Here is a 19509-nt window from a genome sequence, read left to right as displayed (position 1 = left end):
TGAACTTAATAGATGTTAGCAATGTGAGCTAGGATGAACAGACCCAGCCTGGACTACACGTTTACAGGAAGGACAAATTAATTTAAGTGAATGAAATAAATGTCCATGTACCCTCTTCAGCATCAGGAATTAACTAGTCACTCAGTCACTCTAGATCATAATCATGAGGGTTTTGAGAGATAGAGAGAGAGAGAGAGAGAGAGAGAGAGAGAGAGAAGACGAAGAAGAAGAAGAAGAAGAGAAACATTACAGCAGCGATCAACCAGACACACTAGGTGTGTGTGTGAACCCTGTGAACTTAATGTAATCATATTTAACTGAAGAAAAAGTAGAGGTACCATTAATATGTATAGGTAATATTACTGAGAATAAAGCATTTCAAAGTAAATGATACAGAAATCATGACAAGCAGGAAATGTCTAATAATAGATCTGTGACCTGATACCACCTGAATGTACAGCTCTGATTGGAGATATTCATAACAAAATATTTTTGTAAATATTGTGTCTGAATGAACGCTGCCTTAAGGAGGAAGAATGTAACTTATACACCCTAGCTGACCACACAAGCTTAATTGGTTAAAATAGATCTCAGAATATGAAGGGTGACAGTGTAGCAATAATAGCTGAAGAACAGTTGTCCTGAAAGTCAAAGTTATAGGTATTAAACATTAAACTGTAGAAGGAAAATTTGAAGCTGCTGCTATCCAATTCCATGACTGCAAAGTGATTATAATGTCTGTATGCTATCCATCCAAAACAGACTTAAGGATTTTATAGAGTTAATGGAAAAACTTTTACTATTATTACCTAAATATGAGACAAATAGAGTATTAATCATTGGTGATATTAAGCCGTTCGGCAAAATCAAATGGAAACTTCAGACAGGAATATCAGCATTGTAGGAAAAGATAGATTGCTGCTTACTGTAAAGAAGACACGTTAAGTTGCAGTCAGGCACAATTAAAAGCACACAAAGCCACAGTCTTTGTCACCTAAAGAGAAAGAGCAAGAGACACACCATTAACTCTGGCCTGAGCTGCCAGAGTTGGTGCTTGGTGTGTGTGTGTGTGTGTGTGTGTGTGTGTGTGTGTGTGTGTGTGTGTGTGTGTGTGTGTGTGTGTGTTTTCTGTTTGTTTGCGTTTTTCTCTTTTGCTGATGAAGGCGGTGGCTGAAAGCTTTGTGTAAGTGTCTTTCAATTGTGCCTGTCTGCAACTTAACGTGTCTTGTTTTACAGTAAGTAGCAGCCTCGCTTTTCCTACATTATTGGTGATATTAATTTAGATGTGTTAGTGAAAAATTCCAGGACTAGATGCTTTCTATAGACTTTGTTACCAAATTTTTTACTGCATCATTGATAAAAATATCGGACAAAATGATTCCCTCTAATATCATTTCAGGTATATGTAAACAGGAGACTCACTTGAATATCATTGAGCCATTGTTATCTGACCATGATGGCCTACTCCAGAGACTGTCTGGAGTTGGAAACATTCACAAACATAAGGCTGAATCTGGGACAATGAGACTACTGCTTGATATACACACAACAAATTTCAGACATTATCTACAGACTTTCGACTGGAACTACATTGTCAAAGTGTATCAGTCATCTTGTGAAGCATATGAAAATTTCTAATGTACTGTAATAGCCACCTTTTTAATAAATTCTGCCCTACTAAAATACCCAGAGGCCATGTTCAAAGAAAAACAGGAAAGGATGCATAACTAAGTGGTATGCTCCTTATCTGTATAAGCTAAAAATATTGCTAAAGTCATACTGTGAAATGTCATTTAGCTGTAGTACATACAAGCCAGTGTGTCTTAAGCTGAAGTCATATTATAGAAATGATATAAGTATAGCTAAAAAACAAGAGCTAATGGTAACATCATAGATCAGTCAAGTAACAAATGCAAGGCAGCATGCAAGATGGTAAAACTGTAACCTGGGATTTCCGCAAAATGCTGGCTATTCCATTTACCACAGATCAACTTAATCTCACCTTTTTCTGCTCAGGGATTCTGCAGCTAACTGATGTTAGGAATACTGGTCTGTAATTTTGCAGATCCATTCCATTCTGTTGCCCTTCTTACACACAGAAGTAACCTTTTTTCCAGTCACTTGGGACTTTGAGCTGGGTGTGAGATTCGTGATAAATGCAAACTGACACCAGTTAGTTGTTTCCTTTATTACTGTAATGAACAATTCCAATAGATTTGAGTATATTTATTTTACACTTTTAAAAAAGATGGGTTCAGAAAACATTTTATTTTCTTTGGTAACGTAATATGCAAATTTTAGAATGATTGTCAGGTATCCTGTGTTTTGATTATTGATGTACACTTGCATACTTGGAAATTAATGAAGCTTGAAGATTGCCTACATGAGCCATTTTATCTGTATGTTAAAAACATCTGTGTGTGAATTAGTTAGCATAGTATGCTCTGTAAGTTAACTTGTGCAAAAGATTCAATAGTGTTTCAATTTCTGCATAGTGTTTGCTGCTTTAGTGTTGAGCTTTTTCTTTTTTTAAAAAAATAAAAATGTTCCTGTATTCTAGTTTCATGTATTGCATTATGCCTCTTGAATGCAAACATTAATATAGATGCACAAATTATATCTTTATTAAACAGAACATGTTTTGTTAACAGAAAATAGCTGGGTAGAGCCACGTCTGTGTGATTATGATGGCTGTTATTACTGTCCAAGCTGCCACTGGAATTCCATGGCTGTAATACCAGCAAGAGTTATCCATAACTGGGACTTTGAGGAAAGACCTGTGTGTCGTGCTTCAAGGCAGTTACTCCAGCTAATGATTAAGCGGCCTTTGTTGAATCTGGAAGAACTGAATCCAAGATTATTTGGTTTTGTTGAAGAACTTGGTTTTGTGAAGGTAATTTCATGATCTGTGTTTCATTAATGAAAAGAAATGCCAGGAAATTTTAAAGAGTTAATTCAGGAAAAATTGATGAAAGGCTGTCATGTATTCATCCTCGTAACATGGAGGTCCCTCTCAACAAAGGCTGCAAGTGATATAATCACACTTTCCATCCTTCACCATATTGGCCAAAAACTGTTGAATTAGACCAGAATGCTGCTGAGACGTAACACATTGAAAAATTGTTTTATCTCCATTTTGCCAGATGTAGTGCCAAAAAGTATGTGTTAAAAGAAAGAGTAGAATGAAGTTTATTCGTCTCACAACGTACAGGTACAAATCAAAGATTTTTATATTGGAGACTCGTCAGATTACTTTTAAAAAATAAGATTATAATAATTACCATATTTAAGTAGGTATTTCTGAATTTTTAGACATGAACAATTAACAAGAACGTATATAACACTTATGGTCATTTTGCAGCTTGCAATACAATTTATACAATATATTAACAACTTATTATACAATACATATTTTTTATGTTTCTTGTCTTTTCAAATGACCAAACTGTTCTGCATGAATTATTCAATTGAATAACAACATTTTTCCACTAGTGTATTAAATAATGATCTTTTTAATGGGACAAACTCCATATTTAACAGATATGTGTTATTTAATTTATAGTAAATTTTTAATCCCATGTACAATGGTATTTGAGCGTGAAGTTTTAAGTTATTAGAGTGAAGTTTGAAACTGTGTCTGTGACAAGTTCTGTAATTGTGGTTGAAATGAAAATTGTCAAGTGAGTTTTGATTTTTATATATGAAAATAAAAATTTCGTAAATGTATTCTTAATTTTTTTAAATAATGGCTGACATGATGCTCTTTTTTGGACTAAACACGTGTTTCTTATGATTCTCTTTCGAAGAGAGTAATCTCGGGCTGTTTGTAGAGCTTCTCCAGAAAATTATTCCGCATCAAATTATAGTCTCAAAGTGGCTGTGGTAGACTATCTTCCTGATATCCATAAGGGTGGAACCAGATAAGACATTCATCGGGTAAGCTAGGCTATTTAGCTTGATTGCTAAGTAGTCTATGTGTGCCTTCCAACTTAAATTTTTGTCAAGATTTGGACATAGTAATTTTACATAATTTGCTTCAGTCATTTCCTGATCACCATGCACTATTTTTGTGGGAGATGCTGATGTTGTTTTAGCAGTGAACTGCACTAATTGTGTTTTTGTGACATTGAGTTTTAATCCATTATGGTGAAACCACAATTCTAGGTTTCCCATTATAATTCCTGCAGTACCATGAATTTGTTTTAAATTGTCATTTTCAATGAAGACCGAGGTGTCATTTGCAAATAAAATGGAGTGAACATCAATGCTTAAAGGTAAATCGTTTGTGTACAGCAAAAAAACATAAGGCCCTAAAATTGAGCCCTGTGGGACCCCTGTACAAATCTTTTTCCAGTCCGAGAATGATTTTTTTTTTCCATTTGAATTTGGAATAACTCTCTTTTCTTTCTGACAAATAAGATTTGAACCACTGTAATGCCCTCTCCACAATCCCATCTCACTCTAACTTGTGTAGAAGTATAATGTTACAGTAAAATCTGCCTTTCCAATTTTCTTGAGGTGATGCATTAACTCCTGATTTTTTTAGTTTCTCTAATATTTTATTACTTTTTAAAAAATCTTTTGTTATTACGTGAATTTGTCTTGTGTAATCTTAACCGTGAAATAGAGTTTTCGACACTTTCCGTACTCAATATGTTTGACTTCCAGTAAGTAATTATTCTTATTCGAATTAAAACTGTGTACTGGATGGTGTTGCAAACCTGGTGCCATGTTTTTTATGAGTAACACTGTTGCCAGTTGAGTTACCAATCATGGATTGTGAGATGCTTTCACAACTTCAGACCTCTCCTGTTAACAAATGTATGACCCAAATGTGAGATAGTATTTAATTTTACTAAATTTTCTTCATACTGATTTTTCAGTGTACGCCTTTCCCTTCTGAACTACTAGAACACATTTCGTCATCTATTTTTTTTAAAAGTAATCACTTAAAATATTAATATTATTTTATCAGTTGAGCTTCTAATTTCAGACAAAACATGCATACACCAGAGATATTTGTATAAATTTTTGGAATATATAACAGGACTGTTTGTCATACAAAAGTACTTTTGGATAATTGCTTATTCTCGCTAAATTTTGGGTGCCTATTCTTCTTTCTTAGGGTGTGCTGATACCTGCCATAATACAAGGTTTCCCTGATGCTTTCCCAGTATGACACTTCATTAGTTGTTTGAACAACCATTTTTACACTTTCCCCATTTTCCTCTTTCTTTTTATTAACTTTAAACGTAGCATCACTGTTTTGAACATTACATGGGGCAGCATTATGTGAGGTGTCAGACTACAGGCCATCATCTTACAAGCTAAGCACTAAATAGTAGGCATTTGTTTGACTAACTCCACCTTAAAAAAAAAGAAAGAAAAAGAAAAACCAAGAAAATGCATACAATGATTTTCTCCCAGAAGTTTCTAGTATTAAATTGTAGTTGTATAAAGACATTATCTATCCCAAGTGTTCTGTTTTGAGCAATTATAGTAGGGAAATTTATGAGGAATGTTAAATTTTAAGTAGCTGGCAGCAGTTGTTGTTCATGTGCATTCTTTTAACCTCTTGGTTCCTGTTGTCATGTTATAATAATATAAAATTTTAGTCAATCTCTCACATTTTCTGTAGAAGTCTCATATGCATCCATCTTGGTGCAATCTTAGAAGCCTAGCTCCATCAGAAACAGCTGCCTGTAAAATTTATGATTCCTTTGTATTCTTTTCTTAAAACAGGATAGCAACTGTTATGAAGAACTGCTTTATTGTCAGTGCAAATATTAATATATCAGACTTTTACATACCCATCCACAACACAAACCACAGATCAAACTGTCAGAATAAGAGACACTTCAAAGATACAAATCAGTTTTACACTCCATGTCTTAACTATCCAAGTGTTACCTCTTGGTGAGTCTTCAGAGACCCTCTTATTTATGACATACAGTAGTTGCCAACTGTGGTTACCTAACTGTCGAGGATAACAAGTGTGGCTGCTGTCATTGGGCGCAAATGGCTGCATCATCTTGGAAGAGCCTTAAAAAGTATTCAGATGGAAGTGTTTTAGTGAACACAGACTTCAAATACAGTCTTCTGTACCTCAACAGAAAATGATGTGTTTATAAGCAACGCAGGACAATATTTAATTTAACTCTTTAAATGTTTTGTAAAGATTTTGTGTAGATCTTTTTTGTTTGAATTCAGTTCCCCCAAATATGCTACCCCCATAAACATATAAGTCTTGCTTGTATCATTTATGCTTGGAAACTACATGGTCCAGTTACTACCTTTGTTTGACATCAGTGTGCAATAAGCACACACAGACAGCAGGTAGCAGCACTGGCAGTTTAGGGTGTATAAAGCATGTTGTGAGGACACACGGAACAATGCAGCTGTCATCATAATGTGGAAACACAGTAATTTATCTGATCTCCAGAAGGGCGTGATCATTGGCCTTTTTGGGCCACGCGTGGAAACATTTCTGAAATGGCTAAGTTCGTGTATACTGTTTGCATGCCACTGTGGTTAAACTATGATGTGCATGCCAAAATGGGACTATCCAAAACCTGCACTGAGGCAATTTTAGTGCACCATGAGCCATAAATGACAGGTGTGAATGATGTCTTTGGAGATACGCAAGGGCTATAGGCGTGCAACTGTTGGCCAGCTGATTACCCACACAAGCCAAGGGGCTACCAACAGTGTCTCCTCAGTGACCCTTCAGCAAACATTGCAGCGAATGGGCTGCTGCAGCTGGTGCATGGTTCATGCACCCATGCTGACTGCAATTCATTAGTGACAAAGGCTGGAATTTACAATGCCAATAAGGCAACTGGACACCCAATGAGTGGCGACAGGTGAACTTTTCAGATGAATCATGTTTTATGTGCCTTTGGACAGATGGCAAACTCTTGCAACAATTGTCGAAAGGATCCAGGTCAGAAGAGGGAGCAGTATGGTCTGTGGCATTGCCTTGGGTGATCTAGTCATTCCGGAAGGCACAGTGGATCAATACAAATATGCTTCTATTCTTTGGGGACCATGTCCACCCCTGCATGCAGTGTGTTTTTCCTAAGCACAATGGCATCTACCCTAGTGCAGTGCAGTGCAGTGCAGTGCAGTGCAATGTGTCACACAGCTTGCAGTGTGTGTGTGCATGGTTTGAAGAGTGCCAGGATGAGTTTACCTTACTCCCTGGATTTAAACCCAATTGAGAATCTGTGGGAATACCTTGATCAGGCTGTATGTGCCATGGATCTTCAATTGATATGCCTAGCACAGCTGGCCACAGCATTGGAGTTGCCATGGTTCCACATCCCTGTCGGTACCTCCCAGAACCTCACTGAATAGCTGGAGTCCACCCAAGATCATCCTGCAGACATTTATTTAAGGATCTAGGGATATTCACAGTAGCTTCTCAGTATATATACTCTCTTATGAAATTTGTTATTAACAACCAAACCCAATTCAAAAGTAATAGCAGTGTGCATAACTACAATACTAGGAGAAAGGATGATCTTCACTGTTCAAGATTAAATCTAACTTTGGCACAGAAAGGGGTGAATTATACTGGCACTAAAGTCTTTGGTCACTTACCAAATAGTATCAAAAGTCTGACAGATAACCATCAAGTATTTAAGAAGAAATTAAAAGAATTTCTGAATGACAACTCCTTCTACTCCATAGAGGAATTTTTAGATATAAATTAAAAAAAAAAACAAAAAACAAAAATATTAATAAAAAATTAATAAAAAAATAAAAATAAAAAAACACAAAAAATGAAAAAGTTGTTATATTAACTTAAGTATGTTGTTAAATTAACTTAATTATGTCATGTATTGGAAAATTTGACTCATTCCACATCATTACAAAATATCGTATTCATGATCCATGGATCTAGTATTAATCTAATCTAATCTAATCTAATCTGACTCCCTTCCTATATATCTCACAGTGGTCCACACTGTTAAAGGTGGTTATTCAGGCTTTTAGTGGGTGGTCACAGTAATGTGACCGGAAAGTGTAGCATTGCATACCAAATTTAAATATGCTTACTTCTTGGATGTACTACATTCAGCTCATTATATCAAGTTCTCATTGTAGTCTTGTAATAATTATATTTCAATTATATCATTATCATCTACTTTTGAAAGCAAATATTTTTATTGTTCTTTTAACATCTTTTAAATATAATTATTATAATACTTGCTTATGTTCTCAATCAATAAGTATCCTATCACTATGGTTCTTAAACCAAACAACTTGATTTACCTTTTATTGTTTTTTTTTTTTTTTTTTTTTTTAAAGGCACCAACGTACATATCTATCTCTTTGATGCAGTATCTGATGCTCCGTTTTAAATGAATGTTGTAGAACTCTGAAACTACTTTTGGTCTTTTGCAGAACATGACAAGAAAAAATAAACCTTCATTTTCTCTATTTTTAAGTGTTATTTCTTAGGTTTTTGATCTTTCTAAAGACATGTTCCATTAATTTGAATAACTCTGATATCTCCTTCAATTATATCCTCTCCAGGAGTTTTGACTATTCCAGAAACATATGTCCAAGAATGACCCTATTGAAAGACTCTGGACAACATTACCTATCATGATAATTCAGGGATGCTGCAATTAATGGAAACTGAGAAGAATTATTGTTGCACACAAATGAAGATGATAAGAAGGTTGATAGACTGTTTTACTGCCAGGAAAGTTGATAGACTGTTTTACTGCCAGGAAAGAAAGGATGCTACAGGTCATACAAGTTGAAACAAAAGAGTGAAAGAAGACAGCTACAGAGATAGGTAAATTATCTCACATCCAATTTCAGAACAATAGTGCAGAAGGAACTTGTCCCCACACCCTGAAGGAGCGATGTTTGTTAATCATACAAGAGGGATTATGGGAGTTCTTCCTTCTTCAGCCCCAAAAAACGATTATAACTCCAATCGTACCTATTTCATTAGTGCCACTAAGGATAAATATTTCTCTCATTTCTTTCCTATGCAAAGATACATTATGTTCCAACTCTGAGTCAAGGAGGCGAGCTGCTACTGGCTCCCACCTCCTAAAATTATCAATTAACTGACTATGAGCCATATACACGGAGGTGAACAAAGTAAGAGCATATGGACTATCAGACCAATTGTGTGATTGGATTGAGGAGTTCCTAGATAACAGGACGCAGCATGTTATTCTCAATGGAGAGAAGTCTTCCGAAGTAAGAGTGATTTCAGGTGTGCCGCAGGGGAGTGTCATAGGACCGTTGCTATTCACAATATACATAAATGACCTGGTGGATGACATCGGAAGTTCACTGAGGCTTTTTGCAGATGATGCTGTGGTGTATCGAGAGGTTGTGACAATCGAAAATTGTACTGAAATGCAGGAGGATCTGCAGCAAATTGACGCATGGTGCAGGGAATAGCAATTGAATCTCAATGTAGACAAGTGTAATGTGCTGCGAATTCACAGAAAGATAGATCCTTTATCGTTTAGCTACAAAATAGCAGGTCAGCAACTGGAAGCAGTTAATACCATAAATTATCTGGGAGTACGCATTAGGAGTAATTTAAAATGGAATGATCATATAATGTTGATCGTCGGTAAAGCAGATGCCAGACTGAGATTCATTGGAAGAATCCTAAGGAAACACAATCCGAAAACAAAGGAAGTAGGTTACAGTATGCTTGTTCGCCCACTGCTTGAATACTGCTCAGCAGTGTGGGATCCGTACCAGATAGGGTTGATACAAGACAGAGAGAAGATACAACGGAGAGCAGCGCGCTTCGTTACAGGATCATTTAGTAATCGCGAAAGCGTTACGGAGATGACAGATAAACTCCAGTGGAAGACTCTGCAGGAGAGACGCTCAGTAGCTCGGTACGGGCTTTTGTCAAAGTTTCGAGACCATACCTTCACCGAAGAGTCAAGTAGTATATTGCTCCCTCCTACGTATATCTCGCGAAGAGACCATGAGGATAAAATCAGAGAGATTAGAGCCCACACAGAGGCATACCGACAATCCTTCTTTCCACGAACAATACGAGACTGGAATAGAAGGGAGAACTGATAGAGGTACTGAAGGTACCCTCCGCCACACACCGTCAGGTTGCTTGCGGAGTATGGATGTAGATGTAGATGACAAAAGGTAAAGGATCTTCAGTAGCCCTTTGGAACCCCCTCAGCAACCAGTTGGGACACCTTCAGCGATAAAGTTCAAATAAATTGTTCCAACATATTAAATGCCGGAGGTCCTTGACACCATATCTGTAGCACTTGTGTGCCTGTGCAAAGGCAGAGCTGATTTACCTGAACCACCCCCTGCCCAACTAGGGCTTAAGAGTTCAATGACTTGATTCTTGGTCTCAGCACTTGCTCCTTTCAGAGTTCACCCAGTTAAAACAATCCTTCCAATACCTGTTCCCAAGTTCCACTGTACCCCCTTAACATTCAAGGGTTCCTGAGTAAACCCTTGTAGCCCAGAGTTAATTGAAACTCTGTTCCCTTGTGAACATCTTTAGACAATTTGGCTTTCTCTGTGGTGTGTCAGGTTAACAATTACAAAAGAAAAGAAAAGGAAAGAATTTCTTGGTCAGTTATTTGCTCCAAGCACTTGTAGCTTTTAACTAAAACAAAATCCTTCACTTTAATATCACAGGATTTCCTCTATTCCATCTTTTTCACTACTCACATCTCCAAGGAGGTCACGCTTTGTAGGGATAAGAAATGGAATGGCCACATAGTCTCAGTCGTGGGTAAAGCAGGTGGTAGACTTCAGTTCGTTGGTAGAATACTGGGGAAATGCAATCAGTCTATGGAGGAGATTGCTCACAAATCACTTTTTTTAGAGTATCGCTCAAGTGTGTGGGACCCATGCCAAATAGACTTAATGTGGGCTGGTGAACATATACAGAGAAGGGCAGCACGAATGGTCACAGGTTTGTTTGATCCATGGGCGATTGTCACAGTGATATTGAAGGAACTGAACTGGAAAACTCTTGAAGGTGGATGTAAACTATCCTGAGAAAGTTTACTAACAATTTCTTTGTGTCACTGGTGGTGACTGGACAATATTGTAATCATAAATGTAATATTCAGTTTCTGCAAGAGATTGTGACTATGCCTTTCATAAGATCTTAATTCCTACAGTCTTTTTTCAGAAATTCTGTATTTTCTGCTTCTCTAATTGAATCAACACTGTAAAGAACTTAAATATAAAGTAAATATTGATATTCACACATTGGTATGATTAATGCATTGTCTCTTCTTTGTATGCATCATATGCAACATGATTTGCATTTTGGATGCTTCTGGGAATAGGCTACTCACATGGCTCATTGCGAGAAGTACCCAGTCTGACAAAGCAGTATACATCCTATCCCACGTTGATTTCCAGTTGTGTTCCCTAGGCCTCTTTTGAGCAGATAGGACTAAAGAATAAATATAGCTTCATATCAAATAACTACTAGTGAAATAAAACACTGACACTTGGAAAGGCAGTTGATCAGAATGATCACTCATTTAGTATCTTCCTTTGAAACACAAGAAGCTTCTTAAAGAAAAGAATGAACTTCCAATGTCTATACCTGAAAATAAGAGGGCAGATGAAATGCCGGAAGATACACTGTGCTTCTCAGAGCACCACACTGAATACAAACAGATGTGTTTTCAATACAAGTTTTTGTCATATGTCTGTAGGAAGAGGAAAGAAGAATTTATATCTACAAAAAATTGTAGTTATCCCCCCCCCCACCCCCCACCCCACCCCTCCATGAACCATGGGCCTTGGGGAGGCTTGCATGCCTCAGCGATACAGATAGCCGTACCATAGGTGCAACCACAGTGGAGGGGTATCTGTTGAGAGGACAGACACGTGTGGTTCCTGAAGAGGGGCAGCAGCCTTTTCAGTAGTTGCAGGGGCAACAGTCTGGATGATTGACTGATCTGGCCTTGTAACACTAACCAAAACGGCCTTGCTGTGCTGGTACTGCGAATGGCTGAAAGAAAGGGGAAACTACAGCCGTAATTTTTCCCGAGGGCATGCAGCTTTACTTAATGGTTAAATGATAATGGCGTCCTCTTGGGTAAAATATTTCAGAGGTAAAATAGTCCCCCATTTGGACTACTCAGGAGGACGTTGTTATCAGGAAAAAGAAAACTGGCATTTTACTGATCGGAGCTTGGAATGTCAGATCCCTTAATCGGGCAGGTAGGTTAGAAAATTTAAAAAGGGGAATGGATAGGTTAAAGTTAGATATGGTGGGAGTTAGTGAAGTTTGGTGGCAGGAGGAACAAAACTTCTGCTCAGGTGAATACAGGGTTATAAATACAAAATCAAATAGGAGCAAAGCACAGGAGTATGTTTAACAATGAATAAAAAAATAGGAATGCGGGTAAGCTACTACAAACAGCATAGTAAACACATTATTGTGGCCAATATAGATACGAAGCCCACGCCTACCACAGTAGTACAAGTTTATATGCCAACTAGCTCCTATTATATCTCTTAAAAAAAGTAATGTATCTATTTATTTAGAGGAAACACTCTCATAGTAAATTTGTTTGTCCTTTGATTTATCGTGATCTGTTACTGATTTTTAGTGGAGTTAGTTTTTACTTTTAGGTTTAAAAAAAAATACAAAAGAGATACAATAAGCAAAATAATGAATTTCGTAGGTTGCCAATTACGTATTATAACTGGTTTTATCGAGCGCCAGGCTCCCTACAAATTACTGTAAATGCAATAGCGTAGTATTACTCAGCTCCAGTTCACTATCATAGAAAATAGACAAGTTTTAATAAAATTATTTCACTGGATTACTTCAATTAATCTCACAGAATATTTTTACATAATTTCTTCCGCTCCTGCTATCAGACATTGTGCTGTGAAAAAATATTTTTAAATGTACCGCGTAATGGCGGATAATTATTAACAATCAGAGATCACTGTTACTTGCTCTGCAGCAGCTGGAAACATGCTAAATAATTTTCATTAAATATTCTTTTCATAAGATAAATGTGGCGTAGGTTCTTGAAATAACACACGGAGATCACTTTATACTAATATATTCTTACTAGGACACAGTTTACACCATTAAATATTTGCAATTAAGTTACGACAGAAACAAATGCTAGAGCAGCACAATATCTTGCGTACCTTATTCCAGCTAACACCAGAACGAACAGAACAAAACAGACTAGACAGAAGAATGAACATACTCTTACAGAGATGATAATACTTCTTTTAATTACTTACACATTATAATCTCATACACTAAAAATAATGTCTTTTCTGCATCTATCGATCTATGTTGTATGTTTTTACAGTTAGTGTTATTCCCTTTCGCAGATAAATAGACGTTTGCAGTTCATTTTCGGTCACATACAGTCATTTTTATTTATGTTTCACCTTGATAAGGTGAATATTGAAAAAGGGACACTACACTCCACAGATGACGAGGAGACTGATGAAATGTATGATGAGATAAAAGAAATTATTCAGATAGTGAAGGGAGACAAAAATTTAATAGTCATGGGTGACTGGAATTCGATAATAGGAAAAGGGAGAGAAGGAAATGTAGTAGGGGAATATGGATTTGGGGGAAGAAATGAAAGAGGAAGCCGCCTGGTAGAATTTTGCACAGAGCATAACTTAATCATAGCTGACACTTGGTTCAAGAATCATAAAAGAAGGTTGTATACATGGCAGAAGCTTGGAGATACTGGAAGGTGTCAGATTATATAATGGTAAGACAGAGATTTAGGAATCAGGTTTTAAATTGTAAGACATTTCCAGGCACAGATGTGGACTCTGACCACAATCTATTGGTTATGAACTGTAGATTAAAACTGAAGAAACTGCAAAAAAGTGGGAAATTGAGGAGATGGGACTTGGATAAACTGAAAGAACCAGAGGTTGAAGAGAGCTTCAGGGAGTGCATTAGGGAATGATTGACAAGAATGGGGGAAAGAAATACAGTAGAAGAAGAATGGGTAGCTTTGGGAGATGAAATAGTGAAAGTAGCAGATGATCAAGTAGGTAAAAACACGAGGGCTAATAGAAATCCTTGGGTAACAGAAGAGATATTGAATTTAGTTGATAAAAGGAGAAAATATAAAAATGCAGTAAATGGAGCAGGCAAAAAGGAATACAATTGTCTCAAAAATGAGATCGACAGGAAGTGCAAAATGGCTAAGCAGGGATGGCTACAGGACAAATGTAAGGATGTAGAGGCACATATCACTAGGGTTAAGACAGATACTGCCTACAGGAAAATTAAAGAGACCTTTGCAGAAAAGAGAACCTCTTGTATGAATATCAAGAGCTCAGATGGAAACCCAGTTCTATTCAAAGAAGGGGAAGTAGAAAGGTGGAAGGAGTATATGGAGGATCTATACAAGGGCAATGTTCTTGAGGACAATATTATAGAAGTGGAAGAGAGTGTAGATGAAAATGAAATAGGAGATATGATACTGCGTGAAGAGTTTGACAGAGCACTGAAAGACCTGAGTCGAAACAAGGCCCTGGGAGTAGACAACATTCCATTAGAACTACTGACAGCTTTGGGAGAGCCAGGCCTAACAAAATTCTACAATTTGGTGAGCAAGATGTATGAGACAGGCGACATGCCCTCAGACTTCAAGAAGAATGTAATAATTCCAATCCCAAAGAAAGCAGGTGTTGACATATATGAAAACTACCGAACTATCAGTTTAATAAGCCACTGCTGCAAAACACTAACATGAATTCTTTACAGACGAATGGAAAAACTGGTAGAAGCCGACCTTGAGGATGATCAGTTTGGATTCCGTAGAAATGTTGGAATACGTGAGGAAATACTGAGCCTACGACTTGCCTTAGGAAATAGATTAAGGAAAGGCAAACCTACATTTCTAGCATTGGTAGGCTTAGAGAAAACTTTTGACAATGTTGACTGGAATACTCTCTTTCAAATTCTGAAGGTGGCAGGGGTAAAATACAGGGAGCGAAAGGCTATTTACAATTTGTACAGAAACCAGATGGCAGTTATAAGAGTCGAGGGACATGAAAGGGAAGCAGTTGTTGGGAAGGGAGTAAGACAGGGTTGTAGCCTCTCCCCGATGTTATTCAATCTGTATATTGAGCAAGCAGTAAAGGAAACAAAAGAAAAATTTGGAGTAGGAATTAAGATCCATGGAGAAGAAATAAAAACTTTGAGGTTTGCCGATGACATTGTAATTCTGTCAGAGACAGCAAAGGACTTGGAAGAGCAGCTGAACAGAATGGACAGCGTCTTGAAAGGAGGATATAATATGAACATCAACAAAAGCAAAATGAGAATAATGGAATGTAGTCAAATTAAGTCGGGTGATGCTGCAGGAATTAGATTAGGAAATGAAAAGCTTAAAGTAGTAAATGAGATTTGCTATTTGGGAAGAAAAATAACTGATGATGGTCGAAGTAGAGAGATATAAAATGTAGATAGGCAATGGAAAGGAAAGCGTTTCTGAAAAACAAATTTGTTAACATCGAGTATAGATTTAAGTGTCAGGAAGTTGTTTCTGAAAGTATTTGTATGGAGTGTAGCCATGTATGGAAGTGAAATGTGGACAATAAATAGTTTAGACAAGAAGAGAATAGAAGCTTTCGAAATGTGGTGCTACAGAAGAATGCTGAAGATTAGATGGGTAGATCACATAACTAATAAGGAGGTATTGAATAGAATTGGAGAGAAGAGAAATTTGTGGGACAACTTGACTCGAATAAGGGATCGGTTGGTAGGGCATATTATGAGGCATCAAGGGATCACCAATTTAGTATTGCAGGGTAGCGTGGAGGTAAAAATTGTAGAGGGAGACCAAGAGACGAGTACACTAAACAGATTCAGAAGGATGTAGGCTGCAGTAGGTACTGAGAGATGAAGAACCTTGCACAGGATAGAGTAGCATGGAGAGCTGCATCAAACCAGTCTCTGGACTGAAGACCACAACAACAGCATATGTCATGTTAGTCAGGTCAATGATTATTATGTTGAAGTGCTCTTTGAATGCTGTGTCACAGTACTGGATCAGGAAACACAAAAGGTAGTAGTACTGTCAGTATCTTAACCTTTATAAAGCAGCCAGATGCAGTTTTAGTAAGGCTCTGTTTATTTAACTGATGAATCATTGTTTGTAGAAAATTTAATGTTGCTTTTGTGCCAAATAATTCCGATCAAGGAGACATAGAGTTTTTGTGTCCAGTTTTGAATAATTACCCAAAGTAAAGTTCTTGCAAAGGGCTGAAGGATATCAGGCAATATCCATCGACAGTTTGCTTTCAGACCCAACTACCTTCAGTGATTTAGATGTAAAAACAATAGTCAATGGTTTGTCTGACCATCATGGTCAATTGTTAATAATAAAATGTGATGATGAGTTAGGCTAAGAAAAAAGAAGAAAAATCCCATTTTATTGAATCGTAAACAATGATTCGATCATGGTGTCATGAGAAGGACACTATGGAAATATCTGTAAAGCAGAAGTATAGATGGAACATATAACTCTTTCTTAAACATGTTCTTATAGAACTTTGACTCTTGTTATGCCCTAAAACAAAGAATGGTAAACAAAGTAGGACCAAGGCATGGGTGTCTCCTGGGACTAAGGTATCTTGTAGCAAGAAGAGTGTACACTACCTCATTCAGGGGACAAGATGTAGTGAAAAGCTGAAACTATGTTCCCAACAGGATTGTAAAATCCTACAGTCTTCTATCGAAGAGTTGAAACTAATACACTAAGCACAAATCATAAAACAGTCATAGGTAAAAATAGATGATGAACAAAAAACAAAATTGCAATGCAAATGCAACTGAATTCTGAGAAAATAGCTGTGACAGAAATAATGACTAATAGAAATCAAGAGCCATCAAATTAAATGATTTCTTCCTTACAGTGGCAGCAAACTTGTGTACTAGTGAACAATAAAGATGCGTTACATTTACTTTGACACTCACTGCATACACCATCAACAGATATTGGTTTCAGGTGTAAAACTTCTGAAGAGATTAAAAAATTCATTAGATTACTAAAGAGTGGTAATTCTTGTGACTATGATGGTGTTTTTTAGGAGAGTCTCAAAGTCTTATGCAAAGTTGCTAGGGTAGCCATAAGCTGTTTCTGAAAGCAGCCAATGACACAGGGCATATTTCCTTGCAGACTTAATGTACTGTACTAATCGTGTATATAAAACTGGAGATAACTAAATACCTTCTAATTATATATCAGTTTCCCCTCCTTATAGACTTTTAAAATGTTTCCAATTAAGTGGCCCATGGCAAGAATATTCTACAAGACTTAACTGCCTCCCAGTTTGATGTTTGTAAAGGATCATTGACCAAGAAAGTCACAGGAAACCTTACAAATGAAGTACTGAACTAGACAGGAAAAATTAGCCTGTTGTTATATTTAGTGATTTTTCAAAAGCCTTTGATTGTATGGATCACAAAATTCCACTTGGTACACTAAACTGTTATAGTGTTTGTGGAGTCCCTCTTAGAAGGATGGAGCCTTATCTTCTACTTCTACATCTACACTCCGCAAACCACCATAAAGTGCATGGCAGAGAGTATGTCCCCTTGTATCTATTATTAGAGTTTCTTTACATTCTATTTATTTATCGAGCACAAGAAGAATGATTCTTTGAATGCCTGTGTGCGTGCTGTAAGTATTCTAATCCTATCATCACAATCCCTATATGAGTGATATGTAGGGGGTGTAGTATATTCCTAGAGTCATCATTTAAAGCCAGTTCTTGAAAATTTGTTAATTTTTTCAGGATAGTTTATGTCTATGTTAAAGAGTCTGCCAGTTCAGTTTCTTCAGTATCCCTGTGGCACTCCCTCACAGGTAAAACAAACCTGTAACCATCATGCTGCCCTTTTCTGTCTTCGTTCAATATCCCATGTTAGTCCTACTTGTTGCAGGTCCCACACACTTGAGCCATATTCTAGAACGGTCACACAAGTGATTTGTAAGCAGTCTCCTTTAGAGACTGATCACACTTCCCCAGTATTCTACCAATAAACCAAAGTCTACCACCTGCTTTACCCATAACTGAGATGACATGATCATTTCATTTCATATCCCTACAAAGTGTTACACCCAGGTATTTGTATGAATTGGCTAATTCCAGCAGTGACTCATTGATATGATAGCCATAGGATACTATGTTTTTTTTTTTCGTTATGTGAAGTGCACAGTTTTACATTTTTGAACATTTAAAGTAAGTTACCGATCTTTGCACCACTTTGAAATCTTATCAAGATCTTTCTGAATAATTACTCAACTTCTTTAGGACAGAACTTCACTATAGATAACTGCATCACCTGCAAAAACCCAAAGGTTGCTGTTAATATTGCCTGCAAGGTCATTAATATACAGCATGAACAGCAAGGGTCCCAACACACTTCTCTGGGGCACACCCTAAGTTACTTTTGCATCTGACGATGACTTTCCATGCGAGATAACATGCTGCATCCTTGCTACCAAAAATTCCTCAGTCCAGTCGTAAATTTCACTTGATACCCCATATTATCATACTTTTTACAATAAGTGTAGGTGTGGTACTGTGTCAAATGCTTTTTGAACTCGAGATATACTGCATCTGAGTGCCTTGATCCAATTTTTTCAGTTTGTTATGTGAGAAAAGTGTGAGTTGGGCTTCACACGATCAATATTTTCAGAATCCATGCTGGTTGTCATGGAGGAGGTCATTCTGTTTGAGATACTTCATTATGGTTGAGCTCAAATATGTTCTAAGATTCGACAACAAATTAATGTCGAGGATATTGGATGGTAATTTTGTGGATCACTTCTAGTACCCTTCTTGTAGACAGGTGTGACCTTTGCCTTTTTCCTTGAACTTGGCACAGTTTTTTGTTTGAGGGATCCATGATAGATTATAGTTAGCCACTTTTCTAACTTGCCCCCAAATTCAGTATAGAATCTGTTAGAGATTCCATTGGGCCCTCGAGATTTATTCAGTTTTAAAGATTTCAGCTATTTCTCAGCATCCTGAAACTAATACTTATTTCAAGCATCTTTTCAGTGGTACAAGGATTAAATTGGGGCAATTATTAAAGGTTTTCCTTTGCAAAGGAAAATTTGAAAACAAAGTTAAGCATTTCAGCTTTTGCTTTGCTACCCTCAATGTCAATTCCTGTCTCATTTGCTAGTGACTGGACATAAACTTTGGTGCTGTTAACAGCCTTTACATACGAGCAAAATTTCTTTGGGTTTTGTGAAAGATCATTTGCCAGTAGTCTGCTATGGTAATCACTGAAAGCTTCATGAACTACTCTCTTGACAGCAAAACATATTTCGTTCAGCCTCTCTAACCCTTGCTGCCATTTCCCTAATAGGTGCCACCATTCGCCATACGTTTGAACTGCCAGTGATTAATAGACCTTACTCTTTTGTGTTTGCCTTCTCTTGATGCCAGACAAAACAGGTGTCCTTAAAACAGGTGAAGTGAGTCCCATTG

General features: G+C 37.0%; 1 protein-coding gene across 2 annotated transcripts in view; it reads left to right on the top strand.

Annotated features, from left to right (window-relative positions):
- Positions 1–19509, top strand: part of LOC126187322 (differentially expressed in FDCP 8 homolog A) — a 94910-nt gene that overhangs the window by 28905 nt on the left and 46496 nt on the right. For both annotated transcript variants that reach the window (XM_049928338.1, XM_049928346.1), the window contains one exon: positions 2652–2893. In XM_049928338.1, the coding sequence (XP_049784295.1) occupies positions 2652–2893 (242 nt within the window). The remainder of the gene's footprint in view (positions 1–2651; positions 2894–19509) is intronic.

This window comes from Schistocerca cancellata, chromosome 1 (genome assembly GCF_023864275.1).
Source record: "Schistocerca cancellata isolate TAMUIC-IGC-003103 chromosome 1, iqSchCanc2.1, whole genome shotgun sequence".
NCBI lineage: Eukaryota > Metazoa > Arthropoda > Insecta > Orthoptera > Acrididae > Schistocerca > Schistocerca cancellata.
The sequence above is the reverse complement of the archived record's forward strand: the minus strand, read 5'-3'. Positions and strand labels throughout refer to the sequence as shown.